A 27,470-nucleotide genomic window follows, 5' to 3' on the forward strand; every position below is an offset into this window, starting at 1 on the left:
CAAATATTTTCTTTCAGTCAATGGCTCGTCTTATCACTCTCTTGACAGTGTCTATTACAGAGCAAACATTTTTAATTTTAATGACGTCTAGCTCTTCAATTATTTCTTTCATGAGTTGTGCCTTTGGTGTTGTATCTAAGAAGGACATCCCTATGTCGATGGTCATCTAGGTTTTCTCCTATGTATCTTCTATCAGTTTAATAATCTTGCATTTTGAAGTTATGTCTGTGATCTAGTAACATTAACCCTAGTCCTAAAAAAGTAGCAAGAAAAAAAAAAAAAAAAAAAAACCTAGTTCTGAGTCATGGACCAAAGCTGACTGTGTTACAACATAAGCCACTTGAAGTGTTAGCCGTGATTAGCCATGCAAATTCCTAATAGGACTACAATTATTAGGCATAATAAGATTATTAATATCAGGTTTTAAATCAGCTATAATCTAACTGAGTCTTTGCACATAGATAAGTGAGGACAAAATAGACCTGAGATACTTGTTTAATGTTATTGCTTTGGACTCATTAAATCCTAAAAGAGAGCATTTTAAAATCATATCTTAAATAATTAATAATTTATTTCTGCTTCTAAAAATTTGACTCAATGGAGCCAGAAGAAGGAACGCTTTTACTCTAGAAGTGACAAATTAAGTATTGATTTGTGGCTGTGGACATACATGAGAAAAAATACATGCTATTCTACATTGGCTAACATTCATTTTTCAAGAGGTAGTATGTTTGTCTTACATGATGCTATAACTTGAATTTAGTTATAAAATAGTAAGAATGTATAGACAGAAAAGTGAACAAAAGATTGTATACATTGCAAAGCTCTAAAATACATTTATCCAACAGCAAAGAAAAAATGATTGTTACCTTCTGGATAAAGGAGAAAACTAAGTAAATATCGAAAGCCTTGAATACATAACATTATAATAAATGTCAATATTTATGGACTTCTTTGAAGCCAAGGTAAAAGAGCAGGTTGTCTGAAACAGACAACCATTTAAAATACCTTAAAAATTCAAATCGTTGAAAATGCAAGTGCTTCTTTCTTCTAAATGTTTGCTTCATATAATAGTGAAGGCAACATGTTTATAAATAGGCATTGATGAGTTCAGGACATCTTATACACTCAAAATATTCATACAGAGTCTTTCACTATTCTGCGAGCCTTCCTACTGTCTCTCTATTGCTATCAATTATAGTGTTGGAAGGAACTTTAACAAAGAGATGACTGATTCAAAATAGGAGAAAATATATCTGTCCTTAAGACAACCCCTTGATAGTGGATGCTGTTGTTAAGACCCAAAGGATATTCTCACCTTTCTATCCCATAATTTTTGTGGCATAGTCCAGGCCCTACAACACCCTATAGCCATGCTAGTCTTTCATTCCAATACGTTTTCTCAGTTCAGCAGCGGTTTTTTCCAGCTGTTGGATGTTCCATTGCCATTGTCTTCTATTTGAGTGAAGCTTATTTACCTGACAGTGCAAACGCTTAAGAATTGCACCGTATCTTTTATGTTGTACCTATTAAAAGAAGAGCACATATCAACAGGGCTTGAGAAAGAAAAATAGTAAGCAGCCATAAAGGATATTTTGACTACTCTAAATAGGGAAGCACTCAATTAAAAATTACTTAATACATAATAATGTTAATAAAAAATAAATAGTAATTATAACTATTTATTCAATGCTTACTACATGTTAGATACTGTGATGAGAGCTTTTTACATATGATTAAACCCTCGTAATTCCTTATGAGGTAAAGATTATTATTCCTATTTTTGTATAAACTGAAGGTCAAAGAGTTTAAGTCACACACTCAAGGTTTCACAGCTGGTAAATGATGGTGTTTGGGATTTGAACCCAAGGCAAGCATTTGTGATGGAAGGCCTTCTACTTATCAAAGTAGTTTCCAGTTAAGAGATATATTTTTTTTTCCTGTATCAAGTGGTTCACTGAAATATAGACCCAACTGATCTAAAAGATCTGGGAAATAATGTAGGCCATTTTCCTGCCAGTAGGTCAGTATTTATACGTGACACAGTACATATACCACATTTTGTTTATCCGTTCATCCATCTAAGGACATTTGGGTTGTTCCTATTTCTGGCTATTGGGACTAATGCTGCGATGAATGTGGGTGTATGAATATTCCTTTGAGAGACTGTTTTCAATTTTGGGGGGCATATACCCTGAAGTAGAACTGTTGGATCGTTTAATAATTCTATTTTGAGGAATTGCCATGCTGTTTTCTACTCTGGTTGTACTAGTTTACATTCTCACCAGCATGGAGGAGGGTTCCATTTCTACACATACTGAAAGTACTTTATACTATCTGCCTTTCTGGTCATAATCAGAGCCATCTTATGATGGTATGATGTGGTATTTCCTTTGAGTGTAACAGTGGTGTTGTGGTAAAATGTCCTTTTTAAATGAACTGATAGAATAATATTAATAGAATAACGGGACTGCGAAAGTTACCCCTTCATTCTCATATCTGATTAAGAGAGAGCTCTAGTCAATCAGGAAGGTGCTGCTGCTGCTGCTAAGTCGCTTCAGTCGTGTCCAACTCTGTGCGACCCCATAGACGGCAGCCCACCAGGCTCCCCCGTCCCTGGGATTCCCCAGGCAAGAACACTGGAGTGGCTTGCCATTTCCTTCTCCAGTGCATGAAAGTGAAAAGTCAAAGTGAAGTCACTCAGTCGTGTCCTACTCTTAGCGACCCCATGGACTGCAACCTACCAGGCTCCTCCTCTAGGTCAATACAAAAAAGAATCAATTTGTCAGAACACCAGGCCACATTTATCAAAGTAACTAATTTGCCAAAAAAGCTTATAGCTTAAGATGGCTGTAGAGAGACAAGACTCTGGGTTTCTGGGGCCTTAAGACTCTGCCCCAAGCTGTCTCCCCTTCTCTCTGTAACTCAGCTTTCCTTTCTACTGGGGCCCTTCTTCCCGGGACCGTCAGAGGAGCACCGCCCCCCTCTCTCAGAGCTCCTCCCTTAGTGAGCTCAGAGTTTCTTTACCTTTATCATGCCATGGCTCATTTTGATAGTATAGCAAGGACCACGAACTCCTTCTTAGAATGCTTTTAAATGTATAAAATATAATACACGGGATTACAAAAGAAATCAATTATATGGAAACACAGTTCTGCAGAGCATCAGGGGAACTAGGACAGAGACACTCTAGGTATTCCAAAATACTGATATAAAAACTCATCAACTAAGTCTTCACGTAAATAACTAAAAACTTAATATATCTTTTGAAGTTTTCAGTTTTTTTAATTCTGAAAATTCAGATAGTTCATTCAAACTGGTGAACTAGGCCTCCTGATATGTTGGCAAAACAGAAACTGACTTTAAAAGAATTATAAATAAATTAGTAAACAGAAACATTATCATATTAGGTAATGAAACTATATTCAAAAGAAGATTTTAATATATCAAATATATTCAAAGGGATATATATCAAGTTGGGCTTCCTAGGTGGTGCTAGCAGTAAAGAATCCACCTGCCAATGCGGGAGACTTAAGGGATGTTGGTTTGATCCCTGGGTTAGGAAGATCTCCTGGAGTAGGAAATGGCACCTCACTCCAATATTCTTGCCTGGAAAAGTCCATGGGCAGAGGAGCATGGTGGGTTATAATATAAACTAAAGAAAGAATAATCCATCAGAAGGGATTATGTGAAGAACACAGCATAAAAATGGGCAAGTGAAGATAGTTCCCACTCAGTGACGCTCTGATAAGAATGACACTGTTATGGAGATTGGCTCCTTGAGTGTCCAGAGCCAGAGGTCAAGAGCACTCAAACTCAAGTGATGGACTTGATTCCCATGCTCAGTAACTAGCTTTATGATTATTTGGCTTCCAGTGTCATTTCCTTACAAGGAGAAGAAGCACTAATGACCGATACAAGTTTTCTGATTTCCTTGAGAGTTTTGTGCATTCTTGTAAATTAATAAACTGGCATTTGAGTTTTATATAGTTGCTATTTGTGAACTCTAGTAACACTTCTTTATATCTCCCCAATCCTGGGATACTTACAAGGTCAAGTTTCTAAGCTAATAAGGCTAAAAGGCAGTTTTGGCCGAGAAGTGACTTCGTAAAGGTGAAGGTCACATTGGGAGCTTTCTTGGAGGCCGGCCAATTGTTCAGCCTCTATAGGTATAATTCTGACTTTGGTAAGTGTCAATACTTAAACTTGAATACCATTATACACCTAAGGATATAGTGGTTCTGTAGAAAATATAGCTTTTTTTTGCCTCTAGGAAATGGATACATTACTATTCTTATTTACTTATTGTTACCCTTGCGGCAGAAATGAGAATAATAATAAAGCAGGGGTGGTGCCCACAGAACACAGGGGTAACAAGAACTGCCTCTTCATTCCCTTCGCTCTAGACATACTTCACTTCCAGAATCTGAGTCCAGGTATGTTCTCATCTTAAGACCTCTGCACCTGTTTTTTTCCTTTGCCTGAAAAACTATTCCTCAGACTTTCATGACTAGCTCCATCACTTCTTTACATTGTGTTCTGAAAGTTGAACGTACTCTGATTCCTGAGATAAACTTTGCCTGATCATGAGGTATTAACTTTTTTATATATACCAGGTATGGTAAATTTGAAAATATTTTGCATCTATGTTCATGAGGAACACTGGTCTGTAATTACTTTTCTGATAATGTTCCTGTTCATTTTGTGTGTCAGGGTTAGGCTGGCCTCCCAAAATAAGCTTGGAAGAGTTCCCACCTCAATTTTCTGAAAGATTTTGTATAATCTAGATATTATTTCTTCCTTAAATATGTGGTAGAATTTACCAGTGAGGTTATGTCAATCTTAAGCTTTCCTTATGGGAAGGGTTTTAATTATGAGCTCAATTTCATTGATTTCTAATTCATACCATTTATATAGCCTAATTTGAAATGGATCATAGAGCTAAACATAAAAGTAACTTCTTCCTGTGTTGATGATATGTGTATTTTTCAAGGAATTTGCCCATCTCATCTAAGCTGTCAAATTTATTGACATGAAGTTGTTTAAAAGAGGCTTTTATCACCTTTTTAAGTCTATAGGACCTAAAGTAGTAGCCCCACTATCCTCCTTTTTCTGATCAGTATTGTTACGGTTTATCGATTTTATCAGTCTTTTGGCTTTGTCAATTTTTCTGTTTTTCCATTTTCTGTTTCTTTCATTTCTACTATTTATTATGTCATTTCTCCCTATTTGCTATTGGCTTATTTTTCTAGTCCCCTATGATAGAAGCTTAGACAATTGTTTCTAAACCTTTTTCGTTTCTAATATACACATTTAAAGCTGTAAGTTTTCCTCTAAATACTGCTTTAATTGTACCTCACAATATTTATATGCTGTTTTCATTATCATTAAATTTAAAATATTTTCTAATAATTCTTGTGATTTCTTCTTTGACTCAAGGATTATTTATAATTGTGATGCTTAATTTCAAAATGTTGACGTATTTTCTAGCTTTGGAACTGTTACTGACTTCTAACTGAATTCTGTTGTGATTAAAGAACATATAATTCTTTGAAATTTATCATCCAGTATACTGTCTATCTTGGTGAAAGTTTCATGTACATTTGAAAACAAAGTATAATCAATAGTTGCTAGGTAGAGTATTTTATAAGTGGTAATTAAGTTTAGTTGGTAGATTAGTTGTTCAAATTTTCTATATGCTTGCTTATTGATTTTGTATATTGTTCTATCAATTACTCAAAAAAGTTAAGCTCTCTAGTATGACTGTAGACTTGTGGTGTCTTTTTCTTTTTAATTTTGTCCATTTCTACTTCTGTATTTTGAAGCACTGTGATTAGGTAAATTTATATTTATTCAGTTCAGTTCAGTTCATTATTATTATTCATTTCTGACAAACTGACTGGCTCTCTTCAACTTTGGGGGTAGTCCATACCTTAGAATCTACTTGATATTAATATAGTCATGACCAGCTTTCTTAAGATTGATGTCTTCATAGTTTATCTTTTTCCATCTTTCAAATCATGTGTTTATATTCAAAATGTATCTCTTATGAAAAAGTTACGTTACCAAACTGTTTTTTCAATCCAATCTGAAAATTTTCCCCTTTTAATTGGATTTTTTAGTCCATTTACATTTGATGTAACTAATGGTATGCTTGGATTTAAGTCTACCATTTCAATATCTGTGTTCTATTAGTCTCTTTTGCCTTTTTTATTTCTTACTTATTTTCTCTCTTCAGAGTGGATCACAGGCTTAAATACAGAATGCAAAACCACAGATCTCCTAGGATATAACACAGGAGAAACCTAGATGACCTTGGGTTTGGTGATGTTTTTTTACATACAACACTGAAGACATAATTCATGAAAGAAATAATTGATAAGCTGGACCTCATTAAGCCTTCTGCTCTATAAAAGATACTGTCAAGAGAATAAAACAAGACACAGACTGGGAGAAAATATTTCTAAAAGACGCATCTGATAACTGCTATTCAAAATGCACAACAAATTCTTAAAACACAACAATAAGAAAAAAAATAACCAGATTAAAAAATAGGCCAGAAACCTGAACAAACACCATATCAAAGAAGACAAACAAATGGTAAATAAGTATATGAAAATATGCCCAACAAGAAATGTCATTAGGGAAATGAAAATCAAAACAAGATATCACTACACATCTATTGGAAAGGCCAAAATCTGGAACACCGACAACATCAAATGCTAGTGAGGATTGTGAGCAATGGGAACTCTCTCCTTCATTGCTAGTGGGCATGAGAAATGGTCAAGCCACTTTGGGAGACAATTTGGCAATTTCCTACAAAACTAACCATGTTCTACCACATGATCTAGCAATCATAATCTTTGGCATTTACCCAAAGTGCTTCCCTGGTGTCTCAGTGGTAAAGAATCTGCCTGCAAATGTAGGAGACTGCCTGCAATACAGGAGACCAATTTGATCCCTGGGTCAGGAAGTTCCTCTGGAGAAGGAAATGGCAACCCACTCCAGTAGTCTTGCCTGGAAAATCCCATGGACAGATGAGCCTAGCAGTACAGTCCATAGGTTCACAAAGAGCTGGATACAACTGATCGACTAAACCAATTCAATTCAAGCAAGTTGAAAACTGATGTTTACACAAAAACAGATGTTTATAGCAGCTTTATTCATAATTTCTCAAACTTGGAAGCAACCAAGATGCCCTTCAGTAGGTGAAAAATAAACTGTTGTATATCCAGACAGGCTGGTTCCAAATTGGGAAAGGAGTATGTCAAGGCTGTATATTGTCACCCTGCTTATTTAACTTATATGCAGAATACATCATTAGAAATGCCAGGCTGGATGAAGCACAAGCTGGAATCAAGATTGCCAGGAGAAATATCAATAACCTCAGATACACAGATGACACCACACTGGTGAAAGTAAAGAGTAACTAAAGAGCCTCTTGATGAAAGTGAAAGAGGAGTGAAAAAGTTGGCTAAAAATTCAACATTCAGAAAACTAAGATCTTGGCATTCGGTCCCATCATTTCATGGCAAATAGACAGGGAAACAATATAAACAGTAACAGACTTTATTTTGGGAGGCTCCAAAATCACTGCAGATGGTGACTGCAGCCATGAAATCAAAAGACGCTTGCTCCTTGGAAGAAAAGCAATGACCAATCTCGACAGCATATTAAAAAGCAGAGACATTACTTTGCTGACAAATGTCCATCTAGTCAAAACTATGGTTTTTCCAGTAGTCATGTATGGATGTGAGATTTGGACCCTAAAGAAAGCTGACTGCTGAAGAATTGATGCTTTTAAACTGTGGTACTGGATAAGACTCTTGAGAGTCCCTTGGACTGCAAGGAGATCAAACCAGTCAATCCTAAAGGAAATCAGTACTGACTATTCATTGGAAGGACTGATGCTGAAGCTGAAACTCCAATACTTTGGCCACCTGATGCGAAGAACTAATTCATTGGAAAAGACCCTGATGCTTGGGAAGATTGAAGGCAGGAGGAGAAGGGGATGACAGAGGATGAGATGGTTGGATGGCATCACCAACTCAATGGACATGAGTTTGAGCAAACTCCGGGAGTTGGTGATGGTCAGGGAAGCGTGCTGCAGTCCATGGGGTCGCAGAGTCAGACACGACTGAGCCACTGAACTGAACTGAATTGATATCCAGACAATGGAATATTATTTAGCAATAAAAAGATAAATAAATAAAAGAAAAAAATGAGCTATCAAGCCATGAAATGACACAAGGAACTTCAAATGCAATTACTAAGTGAAAGAAGCCAATCTGAAAAGCCCACAAAGTATATGATTCTAACTATATGACAGTCTGGAAAAGGTAAAATCATGGAGACAGTAGAACCATTTTTAGAAAAGATTGGGCTTTCCTGGTGGCTCAGATGTAAAGAATCAGCCTGCAATGCAGGAGACCTGGGTTCAATCCCTGGGTTGGGAAGATTCCCTGGAGAAGGGACTGGCAGCCCACTCCAGTATTCTTGCCTGGGAAATTCCATGTACAGAGAAGCCTGGCAGGCTACAGTCCACGGGGTCACAAAGAGCTGGACACAACTGAGAGACTTTCAGGGCTTCCCTGGTTGCTCAGAAGGTAAAAAGATTGGGAGTAGAGTCCAAAAGACGTAGACTTATATTCTATTCTGTCTCTTATCACTAGCTATATAAAATTATACAAGTTATTTAAATTTTCTGAAATTCTGTAAAATATGTTACTATGAGAATTTAAATGGGATAGCTTTTAAAAAGTACTTGATCCAAACTCATTCTACGAGGCCACCATCACCCCAATACCAAAACCTGACAAAGATGCCACAAAAAAAGAAAACTACAGGCCAATATCACTAATGAACATAGATGAAAAAATCCTTAATAAAATTCTAGAAATCAGAATCCAACAATACATTAAAAAGATCATACACCATGACCAAGTGGGCTTTATCCCAGGGATGCAAGGATTCTTCAATATCCACAAATCAATCAATGTAATACACCACATTAACAAATTGAAAAATAAAAGCCATATGATTATCTCAATAGATGCAGAGAAAGCCTTTGACAAAATTCAACATCCATTTATAATAAAAACTCTCCAGAAAGCAGGAATAGAAGGAACATACCTCAATATAATAAAAGCTATATATGACAAACACACAGCAAACATTATCCTCAATGGTGAAAAATTGAAAGCATTTCCCCTAAAGTCAGGAATAAGACAAGGGTGCCCACTCTCACCACTACTATTCAACATAGTTTTGGAAGTTTTGGCCACAGCAATCAGAGCAGAAAAAGAAATAAAAGGAATCCAGATTGGAAAAGAAGAAGTAAAACTCTCACTGTTTGCAGATGACATGATTCTCTACATAGAAAACCCTAAAGACTCCACCAGAAAATTACTAGAGCTAATCAATGAGTATAGTAAAGTGGCAGGATATAAAATCAACACACAGAAATCCCTTGCATTCCTATACACTAATAATGAGAAAATAGAAAGAGAAATTAAGGAAACAATTCCATTCACCATTGCAACGAAAAGAATAAAATACTTAGGAATATATCTACCTAAAGAAACTAAAGACCTATATATAGAAAACTATAAAACACTGGTGAAAGAAATCAAAGAGGACACTAATAGATGGAGAAATATACCATGTTCATGGATTGGAAGAATCAATATAGTGAAAATGAGTATACTACCCAAAGCAATCTATAGATTCAATGCAATCCCTATCGAGCTACCAACGGTATTTTTCACAGAGCTATAACAAATACTTTCACAATTTGTATGGAAATACAAAAAACCTCGAATAGCCAAAGCAATCTTGAGAAAGAAGAATGGAAGTGGAGGAATCAACCTGCCTGACTTCAGGCTCTACTACAAAGCCACAGTCATCAAGACAGTATGGTACTGGCACAAAGACAGAAATATAGATCAATGGAACAAAATAGAAAGCCCACAGATAAACCCACGCACCTACGGACACCTTATATTTGACAAAGGAGGCAAGAATATACAGTGGAGAAAAGACAATCTCTTTAACAAGTGGTGCTGGGAAAACTGGTCAACCACTTGTAAAAGAATGAAACTAGAACACTTTCTAACACCATACACAAAAATAAACTCAAAATGGATTAAAGATCTAAACATAAGACCAGAAACTATAAAACTCTTAGAGGAGAACATAAGCAAAACACTCTCCCACATACATCACAGCAGGATCCCCTATGACCCACCTCCCAGAATATTGGAAATAAAAGCAAAAATAAAAAAATGGGACCTAATTAAAATTAAAAGCTTCTGCACAACAAAAGAAACTATAAGCAAGGTGAAAAGACAGCCTTCAGAATGGGAGAAAATAATAGCAAATGAAGCAACTGACAAACAACTAATCTCAAAAATATACAAGCAACTCCTGCAGCTCAATTCCAGAAAAATAAACGACCCAATCAAAAAATAGGCCAAAGAACTAAATAGACATTTTTCCAAAGAAAACATACAGATGGCTAACAAACACATGAAAAGATGCTCAACATCACTCATTATCAGAGAAATGCAAATCAAAACCACAATGAGGTACCATCTCACGCCAGTCAGAATGGCTGCTATCCAAAAGTCTATAAGCAGTAAATGCTGGAGAGGGTGTGAGAAAAGGGAACCCTCTTACACTGTTGGTGGGAATGCAAACTAGTACAGCCACTATGGAGAACAGTGTGGAGATTCCTTAAAAAACTGGAAATAGAACTGCCTTATGACCCAGCAATCCCACTGCTGGGCATACACACTGAGGAAACCAGAAGTGAAAGAGACACGTGTACCCCAATGTTCATTGCAGCACTGTTTATAATAGCCAAGACATGGAAGCAACCTAGATGTCCATCAGCAGATGAATGGATAAGAAAGTAGTGGTACATATACACAACGGAGTATTACTCAGCCATTAAAAAGAATACATTTGAATCAGTTCTAATGAGGTGGATGAAACTGGAGCCTATTATACAGAGTGAAGTAAGCCAGAAAGAAAAACACCAATACAGTGTACTAACGCATATATATGGAATTTAGAAAGATGATAACAATAACCCTGTATGCGAGACAGCAAAAGAGACACAGATGTATAGAACAGTCTTTTGGACTCTGTGGGAGAGGGAGGGGAGAGATGATTTGGGAGAATGGCATTGAAACATGTATAATATCATGTAAGAAACGAATCGCTAGTCCAGGTTCAATGCAGAATACAGGAAGCTTGGGGCTGGTGCACTGGGATGACCCAGAGTGATGGTATGGGGAGGGAGGTGGGAGGGGGGTTCAGGATGGGGAACACGTGTACACCTGTGGCGGATGCATGTTGATGTATGGCAAAACCAATACAATATTGTAAAGTTAAAAAAATAAATAAATAAACAAAAAGTACTTGAAAAATACCAGGCAATCAATAAACAACAACTGATTTAATAATACTGAACATTTCTCCCCGTATTTTTGTTACTATGTCATCTAGCTATCTGAATCATTCTTACCTTGCCTTTAGTTTACCTTTCTACCTTTGTTTCTTTGGGGTTTTCACCTAGGACAGGCTTTCTAGTAGTGCAGTCATTTCTGTGGCTGACCTCAGTAAGTGAATGGATTAGTTAATTGTGTAAGTTGTATGCTGTACTGTAACAAGTTAAATGTGTTTTGTTCCTGCTCCCTAGTAGCTCCGAAAGCACTCTTAAATTTTTCCTGTACTTTAAATTTGGAGCTCAAATTGAACAAAATTTAGGCAAGAGTAACCAGCAATGAATCTTAAGGTGCTTTACATAATACCTATTATCATAAAATGTTACTTGCAGCACTCATCATTTGCTAAGAACGTCTTAAATGCTCTAGTTTCTCCTTCCTGAAAATGCTTAGATTTGGCAAATAACATGTTCTTAAACCTTGAACTAAAAATTACTGATCGTTGCCTAATGCTTTGTATTAGAAGCTTTGTGTTTGTATGCTTTGAATTTTGCTTCCTAATTTTTTCGTCAGTGACTCATAACTTATCTTTGTTTTCTCTCTCTTATCTCTAGTTCCTTTCTTCTACAATGTATTTAAAGACAGACAATAGACAGGGGAAAAAAGGCATTTGGGGGTAAGTATTTGAAATACTTCCTTCACTCAGACATGGCCTAAAACAACCAAACACATTTACTTTATTTAAAAAAATGTAAAATCCAAAAACCATTTTCATTTTTTCTTAATCAAAAATGTGAAGAGTAGCATTAATATGAAGATTAAACATGCAAAGCACAAAATGTTTGAAAGAGTTAAACATTAGAACAAAAGAATGCTATGACCTAGGTAAAAGATGACCAAGAACTGCACCAAGGCCACAGCCAAATACATCCAGAAGGGGAAGAAAAAAAAAAAGAATCGAAAAAGAAAAAAGTAATAAAAATCTGTTCAAATTTATCCTCTCAAAAAACTGCTTGTTTTGAGAAAGAGGTTACTTGGATCAATGATAAATTCTCATCAAGCAATAAGAGAAATTGTTGGGGAAAAAAAAAACATGCAGTGTTTCAAGGCAATGCTGTGGCATTTGTCCTTCGATGTGATAGTTTATTATAGATAATCTCAGATTTCTTAGATTTTCATTTTTTCATTTCATTTTTCAACCATAATATAGTAATAGAATTGAGGACTATTTTTAATACATTAGAGTTAATAAAACCAAGATTAAAAAGTCTAAAAGAGTCTTTAGTAACCCTATTATGAAAGCTTAAAATTAGTAACCCTATTATGAAAGCTTAAAAAGAGTTTATTAAATTTCAGCATAATAAGTATAATGATGAAAACATTAAAAACTGAATATCAAGCTCAGTGACATTCCATCTAAATCTAACATTAGTAGTCACTTACATCACCCTTTACCACTAAATATACCCATGTACACTTCTGCTTCTGTCAAAATAAAGTATAAGTATTTCATATAACTACTCCTCATGCCAAGTACAACTAAAAACCCTGGACATTGGATATAATATTAACATAAGAAGTTCTGAAAGGTGGAGAGAAGAAGGCAAACTGACTGGAGGCCTTAGGATTCAAGGAACGACTTGGTAATAGCTCCCTGGGTTTTCATTTGGCCTCATATATCACAGATAAGAGGAAGGAAGAAAGAAAGCTCAAAATGCCAACAGATGCAGACAACAACAAAACAAAACAAATCCAGGAAAAGCCTGCTCTCTAATCAAAGGACCAGGAAAAGGGCAGCCTAAGACTGAAAATTTTGAGGTAGCAGCTACTCTACTGAAGACAAACACCACGGAAAAAACATCAATGGCTCCGCCACCACCCACACCAGCAAACACTGAGTGAAAGCCTAAACTTTCACCTTTGCTGGGCTATAACAGGGCCCCAGTCCTCCTGCTGGGCTGCTGTCCGAGAAGGCTGAGTGGGGAGACAGGACTCTTCACTCCCTCTGGAAAGTAACAACCACATCCTCTGGTGTGAGGGGAGCCCCTTTGGGGAGGCTAGACTTCTGCTCCATCTAGTGGCTAACAAGGCACTCTCCCCCTTCCCACTGGGAGAGTGTCAGAGGAGGCCTAGTGGAGAGTCGAGGTTTTTTACCATCATTCAGCAGTAGCAAGGCCGCATCTTTGTGGGAGCAGTAATGAGGTGCTCCTGCACCGCCCAGCCAGGGGCTTATCAGCAGAAGCCTAGCAGGCAGCCAGGACTCCCATTTCTGACCAGCAGTAACAGAAGTCCTTATTCCCTCCACCAGTGTTCATGGAGTCTCTGAACTTCCACTACTATGTGGAAGTAACAATGAAACAGACTCTTACAACATAATACCCAACATGTCCAGAGTTCAACAGAAAATCACTCACCAAAGCAAGAACCAGGAAACTCTCAAACTAAATAAGAAATAACAATCAACATGTGCCAACACCGAGAAAATGCAGAGGTTAGAATTATCTGGCGGGCATTTTAAAGCCATCCTCATAAAAATGTTTCAATGAGTAATTAAGGAATGTGCCTGAAACAAATAAAAATATTAAAAGTCTCAGAAAAGGAATAAAATATTCAGAAAACCAAATGGAAACGACACAATAACTGAAATAAAAAACTTAGTGGGATGGTTCAATAGCAGAATGGAGGGGATAAAGGACAGAATCAGTGAATGTAAGATAGAACACTAAGGTGTATGCAATATGACCAAACAGAGAGACAAAAGACTTAAAAAAAAGAAATGAAGAGAGCCTCAGGGACCCGTGGGACTCCATCAAAAAAAGACCTATAATTTCTGCCATGAGAGTTCTGGAAGAATAGGAGAAAGAGGGCAGACCTGCAAAAGTTTCAAATAAACTCGAACTGAAAATTTCCAAAATTTAGCAAAAGACATAAGCCTACAGAACTGAGAAGTTAAGAATTTTCAAAATCAGATTAAATCCAAAGAAATTAATTCCAGAAAAAAACCCACTCCAGTACTCTTGCCTGGAAAATCCCATGGATGGAGAAGCCTGGTAGGCTACAGTCCATGGGGTCACTGAGAGTCAGACTTCACTCAAAGACAGCAAAGCTTGAAAGCATCGAGAAACAAATGTCTGAGAGGAAAACAATTCAATTCAAATGACAGTGAATTTCCCATTAGAAATTACGGAGACCAGAAAGAAGTGGGACAGCATTTTTCAACTAAAAAGAACAGTTAACCCAGAAATATATATCCAGCAAAAACATCTTTCAAAGATGAAAGGGGAATGAAGACATTTTCAGATGAAAAAAAAGAAAAAAAATCCCAAGACTGGCACCAGCTGACCTCTCCTAAAAGAATGAATTTAGAAGCTTGAAAGAGAAATAAAACAATAAAGGAGGAAATCTTAGAACATCAGGGAGGAAGAAAGAATATGGTGGAGCAAAAATACAGATAAATACAATAGACAGATGGAAAGGGCATAGCTAAAGGGTATCAGGTTTCTTTTGAAGTGATGAAAATTTTAAAAATTGACTATGGTAATGGTTACAAGGGCTTCCTTGGTGGCTCGGTGGTAAAGAGTCTGCCTGCAGTGCAGGAGATACATGAGACGTGGGTTCAATACCTGTATTCATATTAAAAAACTATTTAATTATGCATTTTAAATGAGTGAATTATATGTTATGTGATTTATTACTCAGTAAAGCTGTTTTAAAAATCAGAATCATGGTAGCCTGAGAAAAAGGGACAAGAGACCTTTCTAGGCATGATGCAGAAGTTTTATATCTTGTTCTGTCATTGTAACACAGGTATAAATTGTCAAAATTAAACAAGCTGCTGCTGCTGCTAAGTCACATCAGTCCTGTCCGACTCCGTGCGACCCCATAGACAGCAGCCCACCAGGCTCCTCCACCCCTGGGATTCTCCAGGCAAGAACACTGGAGTGGGTTGCCATTTCCTTCTCCAATGCATGAAAGTGAAAAGTGAAAGTGAAGTCACTCAGTTGTGTCCGACTCTTAGAGATCCCATAGACTGCAGCCCACCAGGCTCCTCCATCCATGGGAGTTTCCAGGCAAGAGTACTAGAGTGGGTCACCAGTGCCTTCTCCGAAACAAGCTAAAGCCTTACAAATAATGTACCTACTCTTATGACAGCTATACTTTAATAAAAATTATTAAGAATCTCAAATTTCTTTCCAAAATGCTTTTACCAGTTTATACTCATACCAATAGTATTTTAGAATTCAGGTGGTCCACATCTTACAAACTGTTAATATTGATAATTGACAGGCCAAATTTGGGGCCTTATTTTGGGGCTTGATTTATCAATCCCTTATTTAACTTACATGCAGAGTACATCATGAGAAACACTGGACTGGAAGAAACACAAGCTGGAATCAAGATTGCTGGGAGAAATATCAATAACCTCACATACGCAGATGATACCACCCTTATGGCAGAAAGTGAAGAGGAACTCAAAAGCCTCTTGATGAAAGTGAAAGTGAAAAAGTTGGCTTAAAGCTCAACATTCAGAAAACGAAGATCATGGCATCCGGTCCCATCACTTCATGGGAAATAGATGGGGAAACAGTGGAAACAGTGTCAGACTTTATTTTTGGGGGCTCCAAAATCACTGAAGATGGTGGCTGCAGCCATGAAATTAAAAGACGCTTACTCCTTGGAAGGAAAGTTATGACCAACCTAGATAGCATATTCAAAAGCAGAGACATTACTTTGCCAACAAAGTTTCATCTAGTCAAGGCTATGGTTTTTCCTGTGGTCGTGTATGGATGTGAGAGTTGGACTGTGAAGAAGGCTGAGTGCCGAAGAATTGATGCTTTTGAACTGTGGTGTTGGAGAAGACTCTTGAGAGTCCCTTGGACTGCAAGGAGATCCAACCAGTCCATTCTGAAGGAGATCAGCCCTGGGATTTCTTTGGAAGGAATGATGCTAAAGCTGAAACTCCAGTACTTTGGCCACCTCATGCGAAGAGCTGACTCATTGGAAAAGACTCTGATGCTGGGAGGGATTGGGGGCAAGAGGAGAAGGGGACGACAGAGGATGAGATGGCTGGATGGCATCACGGACTCGATGGATGTGAGTCTGAGTGAACTCTGGGAGTTGGTGATGGACAGGGAGGCCTGGCGTGCTGCGATTCATGGGGTCCCAAAGAGTCGGACAGGACTGAGAGACTGATCTGATCTGATCTGATCTACTGTTAATGAGGTTGGTCATAATTTCCATTGGGTTTTATCTTTTTTTATATATATATTTATGTTTTAAAAAGTAAGACTTTTCAAACCATATTCCCAAGGTTCTATGGCTTGTTCAAAATTTTCTTATCACTTAGTCACTTATGTATGTTACAAATACATCCTCTCAAAACGAGTCTAGTCTTCTTTATTGTTATGCTGCATCTCAATAATCTAGAAATTTATGATATAGCCAAAAGTAGTATTTAATCATGCAGTTTGGATATATGTCTGTGTCTTTTAAAATAAATACTTCTGTAATGCAAATGCAAAGTAATTTTGTCTCATATTATCTTTAATCCTTGTGGAAGTCTATGTATGTACATGTTCAGAGGTAGGAATCTAATTTTACTGCAAAACGGTTGTAATTTTTTCACATGACTAACATTTTGTTTGTTCCATTTATGATGGATTATTTCTAGATTCCTTTTTTCTGCTTCATTAATCATTTTTTCTATTTCTATGCCACATATATAGATTTATAATAAATCTTGATATTTAGAAGGGTAAAAATATCCATTTATTTACATTGCTAGTAAAATAGAAGATAAAATCATGGTGTTTCTTAAAGAGAATGTTTTGTAAAGGTGAGGGCTTTTGTCTTCAAATTCCTGTTGCTTTTTCATTGTGTCAAATTAGTCACAAGCAAGTTGAAAATATGCATCTTTTTATTTTCCAAAGTAATTTTAAAGGGTGAAAATTGTTTGCCCTTAACAACATACACTTTTCCCTTTTTGTTCTCCACTTATCTAAACAATGACTGTAAGGCCTACCAGTGGCATCTCAAATTTAGTCTCACTTTTAGTTTATCATTCAGTTTGCTTTCTAATTGGATTATTGAAAATTACAGATAGGAAGTCAGAGGTTTAGAATACCAACACTTCCATTGTCTTTACTTTGAAGAGTCTTTAATTTCTGTCTATGAATGGTCCTTTTTGACTGGATAGCCTCTGCTGTCTATCCATATTAATTGGTTACAAAGCTGATGGAATGTGGAGAAGGAAATGGCAACCCACTCCAGTATTCTTGCCTGGGTAATCCAAAGGCCAGAGGAGCCTGGTGAGCTACAGTCCTCGGGGTTGCAAGAGTTGAACATGACTTAGTGACTAGACCACCACCACCACCTGATGGAATGAGACCTGGAAGAACTCTAGGCCAGACTGAAGTAAGACCAAGTACTTAATTTTCTTGAATACATTCAAATATCTGAATATTTGGGAGTTATCTATACTTATCTATTAATAGTTTGGATGTATCAACTGTTTTTCGTAGTTCTTTTTGGTTCTCTGTTTTGGGAACTGACAGTAAACTACACAAATTATGACTACAGTATTAATAAAAGTTTAAAAATGATCCCATAAAACATTGAAATCCAGATATTTAAGACTTACCTCTATTTCTTTTCTTAACTTTTCATGTGTCTTTATTTCTTCCTCAAGAAAACAAGTTTGTTCACTGATGGATTCTTCTACACTTGTAATTTCATCCTTCAGTTTTGTAATATCTTCCTGTATGTTTATAAAATTTAAAATATACATGTCAAACAATGAATCGCCAATATAAATCCAAGATTTCAGTGTTTCTATAATTTAAGATTAACCATGACATTTAATTTTGATTAATACGATTAGAATGTTACTTCTATAGGTATAAGGAACGAGAAAGCATTATTCAAACAAGCAAACCTTAGATTTGAAGATACAAAAGTAAAAACCAAATGAAAATAAGACACAAAGGAAAGCGGAAGTCATAGCGGCAACTGTTTGGCAATGCTGTATGGATATTTTTTTAATTCTTAGGAAGAAATAATAGATATTTTAAGTTTTTATCTCCCAAAGTCTTCAAAGAATATTAAGATCCTTAGGGTACAATTATTAATTCACATTGTTTGTGTAACAGCATTAAGCACACTAAATAGATTTTAATTGGTTTGGATCCATCAGACTAGAAGCTAGTTAACATTTTTGTGAGTCACACTTTCTGTAACAAATGGATTAATTGTTCATCTGATTTTGTTGGACCACATATTTTTATTAGGCCACAAGGGATTTGGGGATGTTTCCTTTATGCATTTGTACTTTTGACAAAGTTGTTACATAACTCATGCACTAAACAAGGTTTTAAAAGCTGTGAATCCAGTTAGAGCACTCATGGGTATTTTACCAAGTTAATGATAATTTATCACTGAGTAAGTGTACTCACAAAAAAAGGAATACTAGAAAATGTTTTAATAAGTGACATTTCAAACCTGTGCTTGTCTCATCAGGTTTCCCTCTGGATTTTGGAGATCCAGCTTAAGTTCCTCTTTCATTGTCTTTAGTTTTTTAACAAGGTCTCGTTTCTCATTGAGTTCAGTCATGAATGACCATTTGTTCTCTACCTCTCTCAAACTATCTTTATGTGCTTTTATCTTGGCATAGTATTCATTATATTTTATCATTTGTTCCTCAAAATTTTCTTGGGCTGTTTCTATGTCAGATTTAAGCTTCACATTTTCCGCATGTAAAGATTTGATTTGATTTTCCAGGTCTCCACACTGAAGTCTGGTATTCTGTATGGCAGCATCTTGCTGATAAATTTGCCTTTCTGTTTCTTTAGTTTCTGCAGAGACAGATGCTATTTGTGTTTCAAGCTCATGAAGTTCATTCTGTAAGATATTTCAACATTATTGTTATTAATTCATGATATTCAACATGAAAGAAAAGCCATTGTTTTGATCCACAGTGTGTGTAGAAAAATCACTTAACATAAAAAATATTTTTTATCAAATATAGAAAAATTGATGCATAGTAGGAGACAAGTAATAAAGTAATGAAATTATCATATAATCAGAGAGAGCCCAGGGTTACATATTTCTTATTTTTTAATGTTCATCTAATTCTCATTATTAAAATTTTATCATTTGTCTTGACATTTTATATATAAAAAATACTTTACAGTAATTTTAACAATATATTTATGGGCATCAGAAGTACAAACTAAAGAAAAATTTATGATAAAAATGATAAAACTCTGAGTTAAAAGAACAAAAGATCTAAGTTCTAGTGCCCTTACTGCTGTTTACTAGTTGGGGTGATTATACTTGCTGTGCTCAGTTGCTCAGTCATGTCAGACTCTTTGTGACCCCATGGATTGTAGCCTACCAGGCTCCTCTGTCCATGGAGATTCTCCAGGCAAGAGTACTGGAGTGCGTTGCCATGCCCTCCTCCCAGGGATCTTCCCAACCTAGGGATCAAACCCAGGTCTCCTGCACTGCAGGCAGGTTCTTAACCATCTGAGCCACCAGGGAAGCCCATGATCAACTAGCAAACTTAATTATCCTATTCAAGCCTCACTTGCTTCACTTGTAAGATAAGTATGAAGGTATATTTATCTTTGCCTCCCATGTGGTACAGTGGTAAAGAATCTGCCTGCCAACGTAGGAGGTTCAGGAAACGTGGGTTCGATTCCTGGGTCAGGAGATCTCCTGGAGAGGGAAATGGCAACCCACTTCCACGATCTTGTCTGGACAATCCCATGGATAGAGGAGCCTGGTGGGCTACAGTCCACAGGGTTGCAAAGAGTCGGACATGACAGAGCACACATAACTCTTACCTCTCTGGGGCATTTGACATTTCTAACCAGCACCTGCTTTTTAGAACCTACCCAACACACATCTCTGTTTCTCAGATACCTCTGAGCATTCCTTCTCTGTCTCATTGGTTCCTTAAAATATAGATTTTCCTCAGGGTGCAGTCGTCATAATTTTCTTCTCTCATTCTATCTATACTCCTTGGATAATCTTACACATACTTAGATCTTGAGATACATGTATACTGATGATTCACAGAATGTAAGTGGCTATTAAGTCCTAGGCCCAGCTACCACTGGGCATCTCAAATTCACTGTCCAAAAAACAGACGACACCTCCCCTCCCGTGGCCCATCCTGTTCTCCCTTGTATCAGTTGCCAATTGTCAGAACCACAAAAACTCTGTAACACACTAGTGTTTATTGCTACCAACTAGTTTGTTCTGTTAACTTCAGGTGGTTTTGTTCAAATGTCTGGAGATCGGCAGTCTATAAAATGGTTTAGGTTGGCTTCAACTGGGCTGACCTGGGTGTCTTGGCTTTGCTTCACGTATATCTTTTCCTCCAGTGGGCCAGATCAGGTATGTCCTTCTCATGATTATAGTAGATGTAAATAATGGAAGCCCAATTATGTAAAAAATTTTTCAAACTTCTGTTAGAATAACATCTGCTAACATTCATCTGGTCACGTGATCAAACTTCTCAGTGGAGGGGTAGAAAGTGTGTCCACCCACTATGGGAGGTCATTATAATGATAAATAGTAAAGGGTGTGGATATACACAAGGATGAATATTTGGGACCAAAAATGCAAATCACCACACCTCTATATTCCCAAACTTAGTTAATGGTATTCTTTTGGGAGCCATATTTAATTTCTCACTTCCGTTTATATTTAGCATTAGTTGCTCAGTCGTGTTCGACTCTTTGCAACCCCGTAGCCCGCTAAGCTCCTCTGTCCATGGAATTCTCCAGGCCAGAATACTGGAGTGGGTAGCTGTTCCCTTCTCCAGGGGATCTTCCTGACCCAGGGATCAAACCTGAGTCTCCCGCATTGCAGGCACATTCTTCACTGTCTGAGCGATCATGGAAGCCCTCTTTATATTTAACTATTCATCAAATTCTGTAGATTTTCCCACCAGTATAACTATAGGCCTTTATTCTTTTTCTTCTATCCAGTATGGTCATCCTCTTTAAATAAATGTATAATTATGGGAGGGAAGCACTTCACTAAGAAGGCAGACCCAGCCTATCCTTTTCTTAACAGAGACAGGAGAGGGAAGTACACTGAAAGATACAACATGCTGATGAACTTCAATCTTTATCTCCAGTTTTGATTTTTAAAATGCCCATCTGACATTCTATTTGGATATCTAACAGACATCTCAATATACATGTTCAGAAGTTCAGTTCAGTTCAGTTCATTTCAGTTGCTCAGTCGTGTCCGACTCTTTGTGACCCCATGAATCGCAGCACGCCAAGCATCCCTGTCCATCACCAACTCCCGGAGTTCACTCAGACTCACGTCCATCGAGTCAGTGATGCCATCCAGCCATCTCATCCTCTGTCGTCCCCTTCTCCTCCTTCCCCCAACCCCTCCCAGCATCAGAGTCTTTTCCAATGAGCCAACTCTTCGCATGAGGTGGCCAAAGTACTGGAGTTTCAGCTTTAGCATCATTCCTTCCAAGGAACACCCAGGACTAATCTCCTTTAGAATGGACTGGTTGGATCTCCTTGCAGTCCAAGGGACTCTCAAGAGTCTTCTCCAACACCACAGTTCAAAAGCATCAAACTTCGGTGCTCCTAAAAGAGCTTTTAATTTGCAAGCCCAATATGTTCCTCTTTCAGACTTTCTGATTTCAATACACTTTCCACCTTGGATACTAAAAGACCTAGAAGCCATTCTTGATTCTTCCCTTTATCTTATCATCACAACCTATTTAACAGCAAACCTTGATGCCTGGGCCTCTAAAATAAAATCCCAACTCACTTCTGACCAGTCTTTGTAGCATGGCCCAGCTCTTAACCCATCTCCCTGTTTCCATGCTTCTTCCTCTCCCTCAACTAGAACTTCCAACACTGTTCTTCAAAGTTGTTCCGGTTATATAGGTTCTTTGCATTTCCATAGGTCTTTTAGAATCAGTCTGTCAAGTTCTCTAAAAAAGCCTGATGGAATTTTGGGTAGAACTGCTTTTAAACAATAGATAGAAGAGAAAGACCTGATGTGTTAACAATACTGAATCTTATGATTCATGAAAATGGTGTATCTCTCTGTTTTGGTCTTTAATTTCTCTCAACAGTGTGTTGCAGTTTTTAGTACACAGGTCTTACATCTTGTCTTAGTTTGCTATAGCACAGCCATAACAAAATATCATAGACTTAGTGGCTAAAACAACACAAATTTATCTCTCACAGTTCTGTAGGTTGGTCAGAGTGTTAGCATAGTCAGGTTCTGGTCAGAATTCTTCCTGGCTTGCAGAGGGCCAACTTCTCACTGTGTTGTTACATAACAAAGAGCAAGCTCTCTGGTATCTTTTCTTCTAAGGGCACTAACCCTACCACCAGGATCCCACCCTCATGACATCATCTAAGCCTAATTACCTGACAAAAACCTCATCTCCAACCACAATCACATGGGTTTTTATGGCTTCAGCATATGCATTTTGGGGGTGATACAAACATTCAGTCTATAATACAATACTTTTGTTAAATTTACCCCTATTTCATAATTTTGATGCCACTGTAAATAACAATGCATTTTAAATTTCAATTTCTGATTGTTTCTTTTAAAATGTAGAAATACAACTGGTTTTTATAATTAATCTTATCTTGCAACCTTTCTAAACTCCCTTATTAGTCCTGAAAAAGTGAAAGTGAAAGTCACTCAGTCATGTCCGACTCTTTGCGACCCCATGGACTATAAAATCCATGGAATTCTCCAGGCCAGAATACTGGAGTGGGTAGCCTTTCCCTTCTCCAGGGGATCTTCCCAACCCAGGGATTGAACCCAGGTCTCCCACATTGCAGGTGGATTCTTATTAGTCCTAATAGATTTTAAAATAATAGATTCCTTAGGATTTACTCAAAAAAATCATGCTGTATGTGAATAAAAACAGTTTTACTCCCTCCTTTCCAATCGGGATACCTTTTATTTCTTTTTCTGTGAAGGAGTGGCTTGAATTATCAGTACCACAGAATGAGCAGATGTGATAAGAAGACATATGCTTGCCTTATCTCTGATCTTAGGAGAAAAATATTCAGTCTTCCACTATTACGTATGTTGCCTGTAGGATTTATGTAGATGCCCCTTTTAGTTGGCTAGAACTTTCTTCTATTCCTAATTTGCTGGTAGTTTTTATCTTAAATTGATGTTGGATTATAACAAGTATCTTTCATGCATCTAGAATTCTCTTTCTAAAACATAAGTTTAATCATTTACTCTTTTGAAGTCTATCAAAACCCTCTCATCAACTCTAAAATAAAATTTAAGCTTCTTTTCATGCTATACATCTCTTATTGCTTCTCAAAATACACTCTATGTTATTCCACTACCAAACTACTTATAGCTCTATGAATGTACCAATGCTATTTCAGGCCTCTGAATTTTCTGTTTTTTTTTTTTTTGCCTAGAATATCACATCCTCGTTTCCCTTTAATCCTCAAACCAATCCCATACACCCAATCATTCTAGTGAACTCCAGCTAATCTTTAAAACTCAACTGATCATTCCTTTTTCAATGTTAAATCTGTGTTTATGTCTCTATTGTTGACATACTTCCCTGCACGTAATTATTTGTTTAGTTATTTGTCTCCCTCTTCAACAGATGGTGAGGACTTCTCTGGTGGCTCAGATGGCAAAAGAAAACACTTGCAATGCAGGAGACCCAGGTTCCATCTCTGGGTCAGGAAGATCCCCTGGAGAAGAGAATGGCAACCGACTCCAGTATTCTTGCCTGGAGAATTCCATGGACAGGGGAGCCTGGTGGGCTAAAGTTCATGGGGTCACAAAGAGTCTGATATGACTGACTAACACTTTCACTTTCATTTTCAACAGATGGTGAGTAGCTTAAGAGTGAGGACAATGTTCAGCAAAATGTTTAACAGAAATTAGGTTCTCAATATAAATGAAATAACATCTCTAAAACTCCTTGAAGATTGACAAGTTTTATGGAATGATTCTTTATAGAAATCTAAGACATTATTATTTTTATATTATATCCTACTGTCAACTTGTGTTCTTTCCTAAAGTGACTTAGTTCAGTTCAGTGGCTCAGTTGTGTCTGACTCTGTGCCACCCCATGGACTGCAGCACACCAGGCCTCCCTGTCCATCTCCAACTCCTGGAGCTTGCTCAAACTCATGTCCATTGAGTCAGTGATGCCATCCAACCATCTCATCCTCTGTCATCCCCTTCTCCTCCTGCCTTCAATCTTTCACAGTATCAGGGTCCTTTCCAGTGCATCAGTTCCTCACATCAGGTGGCCAAATTGGAGTTTCAGCTTCAACATCAGTCCTTCCAATGAACACCTTTAGGACTGATCTCCTTTAGGACTGATCTCCTTTAGGATGGACTGGTTGGGTTTCCTTGCAGTCCAAGGGACTCTTAACAGTCTCCTCCAACACCACAGTTCAAAAGCATCAATTCTTCCACCCTCAGCTTTCTTTATAGTCCAACTCTCACATCCATACATGACTACTGGAAAAACTATAGTTTTCACTAGACAGACCTTTGTCAGCAAAGCAATGTCTCTGCTTTTTAATATGCTGTTAAGATTGGTCATCACTTTTCTTCCAAGGAGCAAGTGTTTTTTAATTTCATGCAATGCAAATATTTACAAGAAATCTATACTACCACATAGTGTAATTATTATCATATCTGTTGATGCATTAATGCCTAAAACCATATTCAAAATCTAGTCCTACACTGCCCACCAGCGTCCCAGCAAGGATACCTTAAGTAATGTTTACAAGTATTCTCTCATTTAATTATCATGAAAACCTTACAGATAGGTCCTATTATTATCTCCATTTTACAAATGAGAAAACAGAAGCATGGAAAGATTAAATCAAGGAGCTAGAAGTAGCAAATCATCTCCTGGCAATTCAGATCTAGAGTATATTCTTTTCATATCAATGATACATTTAATTTAAAAAATCTTTAAAAAGTAAAAACACTGTTTTCATTTTTCCTTCTTCCGCTTTATTAACAGAATAATTATGTCTATGCTGAATACAAAAACATGTATGGCTTTCAGATTCCTGCGATGGAATTATGAACATATTTTGAAATTTAGGTGTTAGTCGCTCAGTCGTGTCCGACTCTTTGTTACCCCATGGACTATAGCCTGCCAGGCTCCCCTGTCCATGGGATTCTCCAGGCGAGAATACGGAAGTGGGCTGCCATTTCCTTCTCCAGGAAAAATTTAAGGAACACAGAAATGTTCCTTATCTATCTGAAATGTTCATTGGCAACTAGTAATTTCTAAGCCACATCTTTAAAAATACTGGCTTAAAAACTTAACCTTCCTTCAATTCAGCATTTTAGGAAAAACTATCAAATAAAGTTAAAATAATTCTATGTGACCACTGTGTTCTATATGCTTATCTATAGTATGATGACACTGTTGAATCTCTGCACAATGAATAGGTAAAATGTTCCTCAAAACTGGAATATTCATGTAGATTTTACTTAAGGATGTTATGTGTGCTTAGTCACTCAGTCATGTCCGACTCTTTGTGACCCCATGGATATAGCCCACCAGGCTCCTCTGTCCATGGGAATTCTCCAGTGAAGAATACTGGAGTGGATTGCTATGCCCTCCTCCAGGGGATCTTCCCAACCCAGGGATCGAACCCAGGTCTCCTGCATTGCAGGTGGATTATTTACCATCTAAGACACCAGTGAAGCCCTTACTTAAGGACACAAGAATAATTTAGAAGGTATAAATATGAACATTAGAAATGTTATATTGCTTCCTCAGAAGTTATTAAGTTTGCTTAATAACTTCCCTCTTACTAATTTAATATAGTTTTGAAGAACACAAAAACTCATTTACAAGACTTTGTGAAACAGGTTACCTGCAAATGGAACAGAACTTTTCTGTTTCTTTCTATTTCTGATGTTTGTGATTGTTGTTGCTTTGCAACTTGTTCTACAGCATCGGTTAATGACGATGTGTCTTGTTTAGCCAGAGCTAGACAAAAAGAATAAAGTACATAATAAAAATCTAAACACAAACATTGTAAGAAACTTATGTTTCATCACCCCAAATCATGAAAATTGTGATGTTTTCTCATTAATAAACTAAATTTAGGGTTGATATTCTTCCCTTTCTGACTATAAACAAAACTAAAATCAAAGGCCATGATAATAGACAATTCAAAGTCACCTACTGCAATACTACACCTGTTCCTTTATGGAACATTATAAATATTTTGATTGTCCTAAAATTTTCTATCCAGACCGTCTGCACATATACTATAATTATAGTGCTACCATAACAACTATTTCTCAATTACAGTTGATGAATTTTCATTATAGGCCTGCATTTTCAGGTTGTTGTCTTTTCTAAACACTCTAGAAGCTTCCTCCTGGCAGCTTTCCTCTAATTTGCTACTAATTTTAACCCAATTTTCCTATCACACTACTTTTTCTGTTACTGCTCATCTTTCAGCTCTATATTTATGAAAAGTGCTTCATTACCTTCTTTGGGAACTCCTTGACTCTTCCTTTCGTTTTCTGACATTCTTGTGTCTCTTTCCACCTTTTCAGTTCACCTTTTCTCATACAAAATAATCAGTGCTGATAATCTTTCACTTTTATTTTTTGTTGTTGTTATGTATTAGTGATCCTGAAAGTAAATTAACTGTCAAATGTGTCACAGGGATGGCAATGACATTCATCATCAGTTCCAAGAATTAAAATACAATGATTGAGTGAGAGATGGGGGAAGAAAGTAGAACTTTCTATGGAACTTGCTTGTCCTGCTTTTTAGCTGTTATGACCCTCAGAAGTTTCTTAATTTATTTATCATCAATGTCCTCGTCTGTAAAACTTCGCAGGGCTAGTGTAATAATGAATGTGGGCTTCCCCAGGTGGCGCTAGTGCTAAAGAATTCACCTGCCAATGCAGGAACCACAAGAGACGGAGGTTCCCAGAGACCTGGGAATGTGGGTTCCCAGAAGTGGGTCGGGAAGATCCCTT

At 37.1% G+C, this 27,470-nt stretch overlaps 1 protein-coding gene across 1 annotated transcript; it reads right to left on the bottom strand.

Moving 5' to 3' along the window:
- On the bottom strand, positions 1-27,442 carry CCDC122 (coiled-coil domain containing 122). Its single transcript, XM_027557166.1, has 5 exons — positions 26,970-27,442; positions 26,345-26,460; positions 18,948-19,346; positions 18,091-18,207; positions 1-1,526 (listed from the first exon to the last, which is right to left on the bottom strand). Exons 1-5 carry the CDS (start codon positions 27,010-27,012, stop codon positions 1,377-1,379), a joined length of 825 nt encoding a protein of 274 aa, XP_027412967.1. The 5' UTR covers positions 27,013-27,442; the 3' UTR covers positions 1-1,376.
- Positions 27,443-27,470: the final 28 nt, after the last annotated feature.

This window comes from Bos indicus x Bos taurus, chromosome 12 (genome assembly GCF_003369695.1).
Source record: "Bos indicus x Bos taurus breed Angus x Brahman F1 hybrid chromosome 12, Bos_hybrid_MaternalHap_v2.0, whole genome shotgun sequence".
Taxonomy (NCBI): domain Eukaryota; kingdom Metazoa; phylum Chordata; class Mammalia; order Artiodactyla; family Bovidae; genus Bos; species Bos indicus x Bos taurus.

What these genes read in the sequence shown, in the direction of transcription:
- CCDC122 (XM_027557166.1), bottom strand. Translation starts at nt 27,012, where the DNA reads ATGTCAGAAAACGAAAGGAAGAGTCAAGGAGTTCCCAAAGAAG. An exon ending in TCAAGGAGTTCCCAAAGAAG is followed by an intron (nt 26,461 to 26,969) that starts GTAATGAAGCAC and finishes CTTTTTGTCTAG; the next exon opens with CTCTGGCTAAACAAGACACA. An exon ending in AAGTTCTGTTCCATTTGCAG is followed by an intron (nt 19,347 to 26,344) that starts GTAACCTGTTTC and finishes AATATCTTACAG; the next exon opens with AATGAACTTCATGAGCTTGA.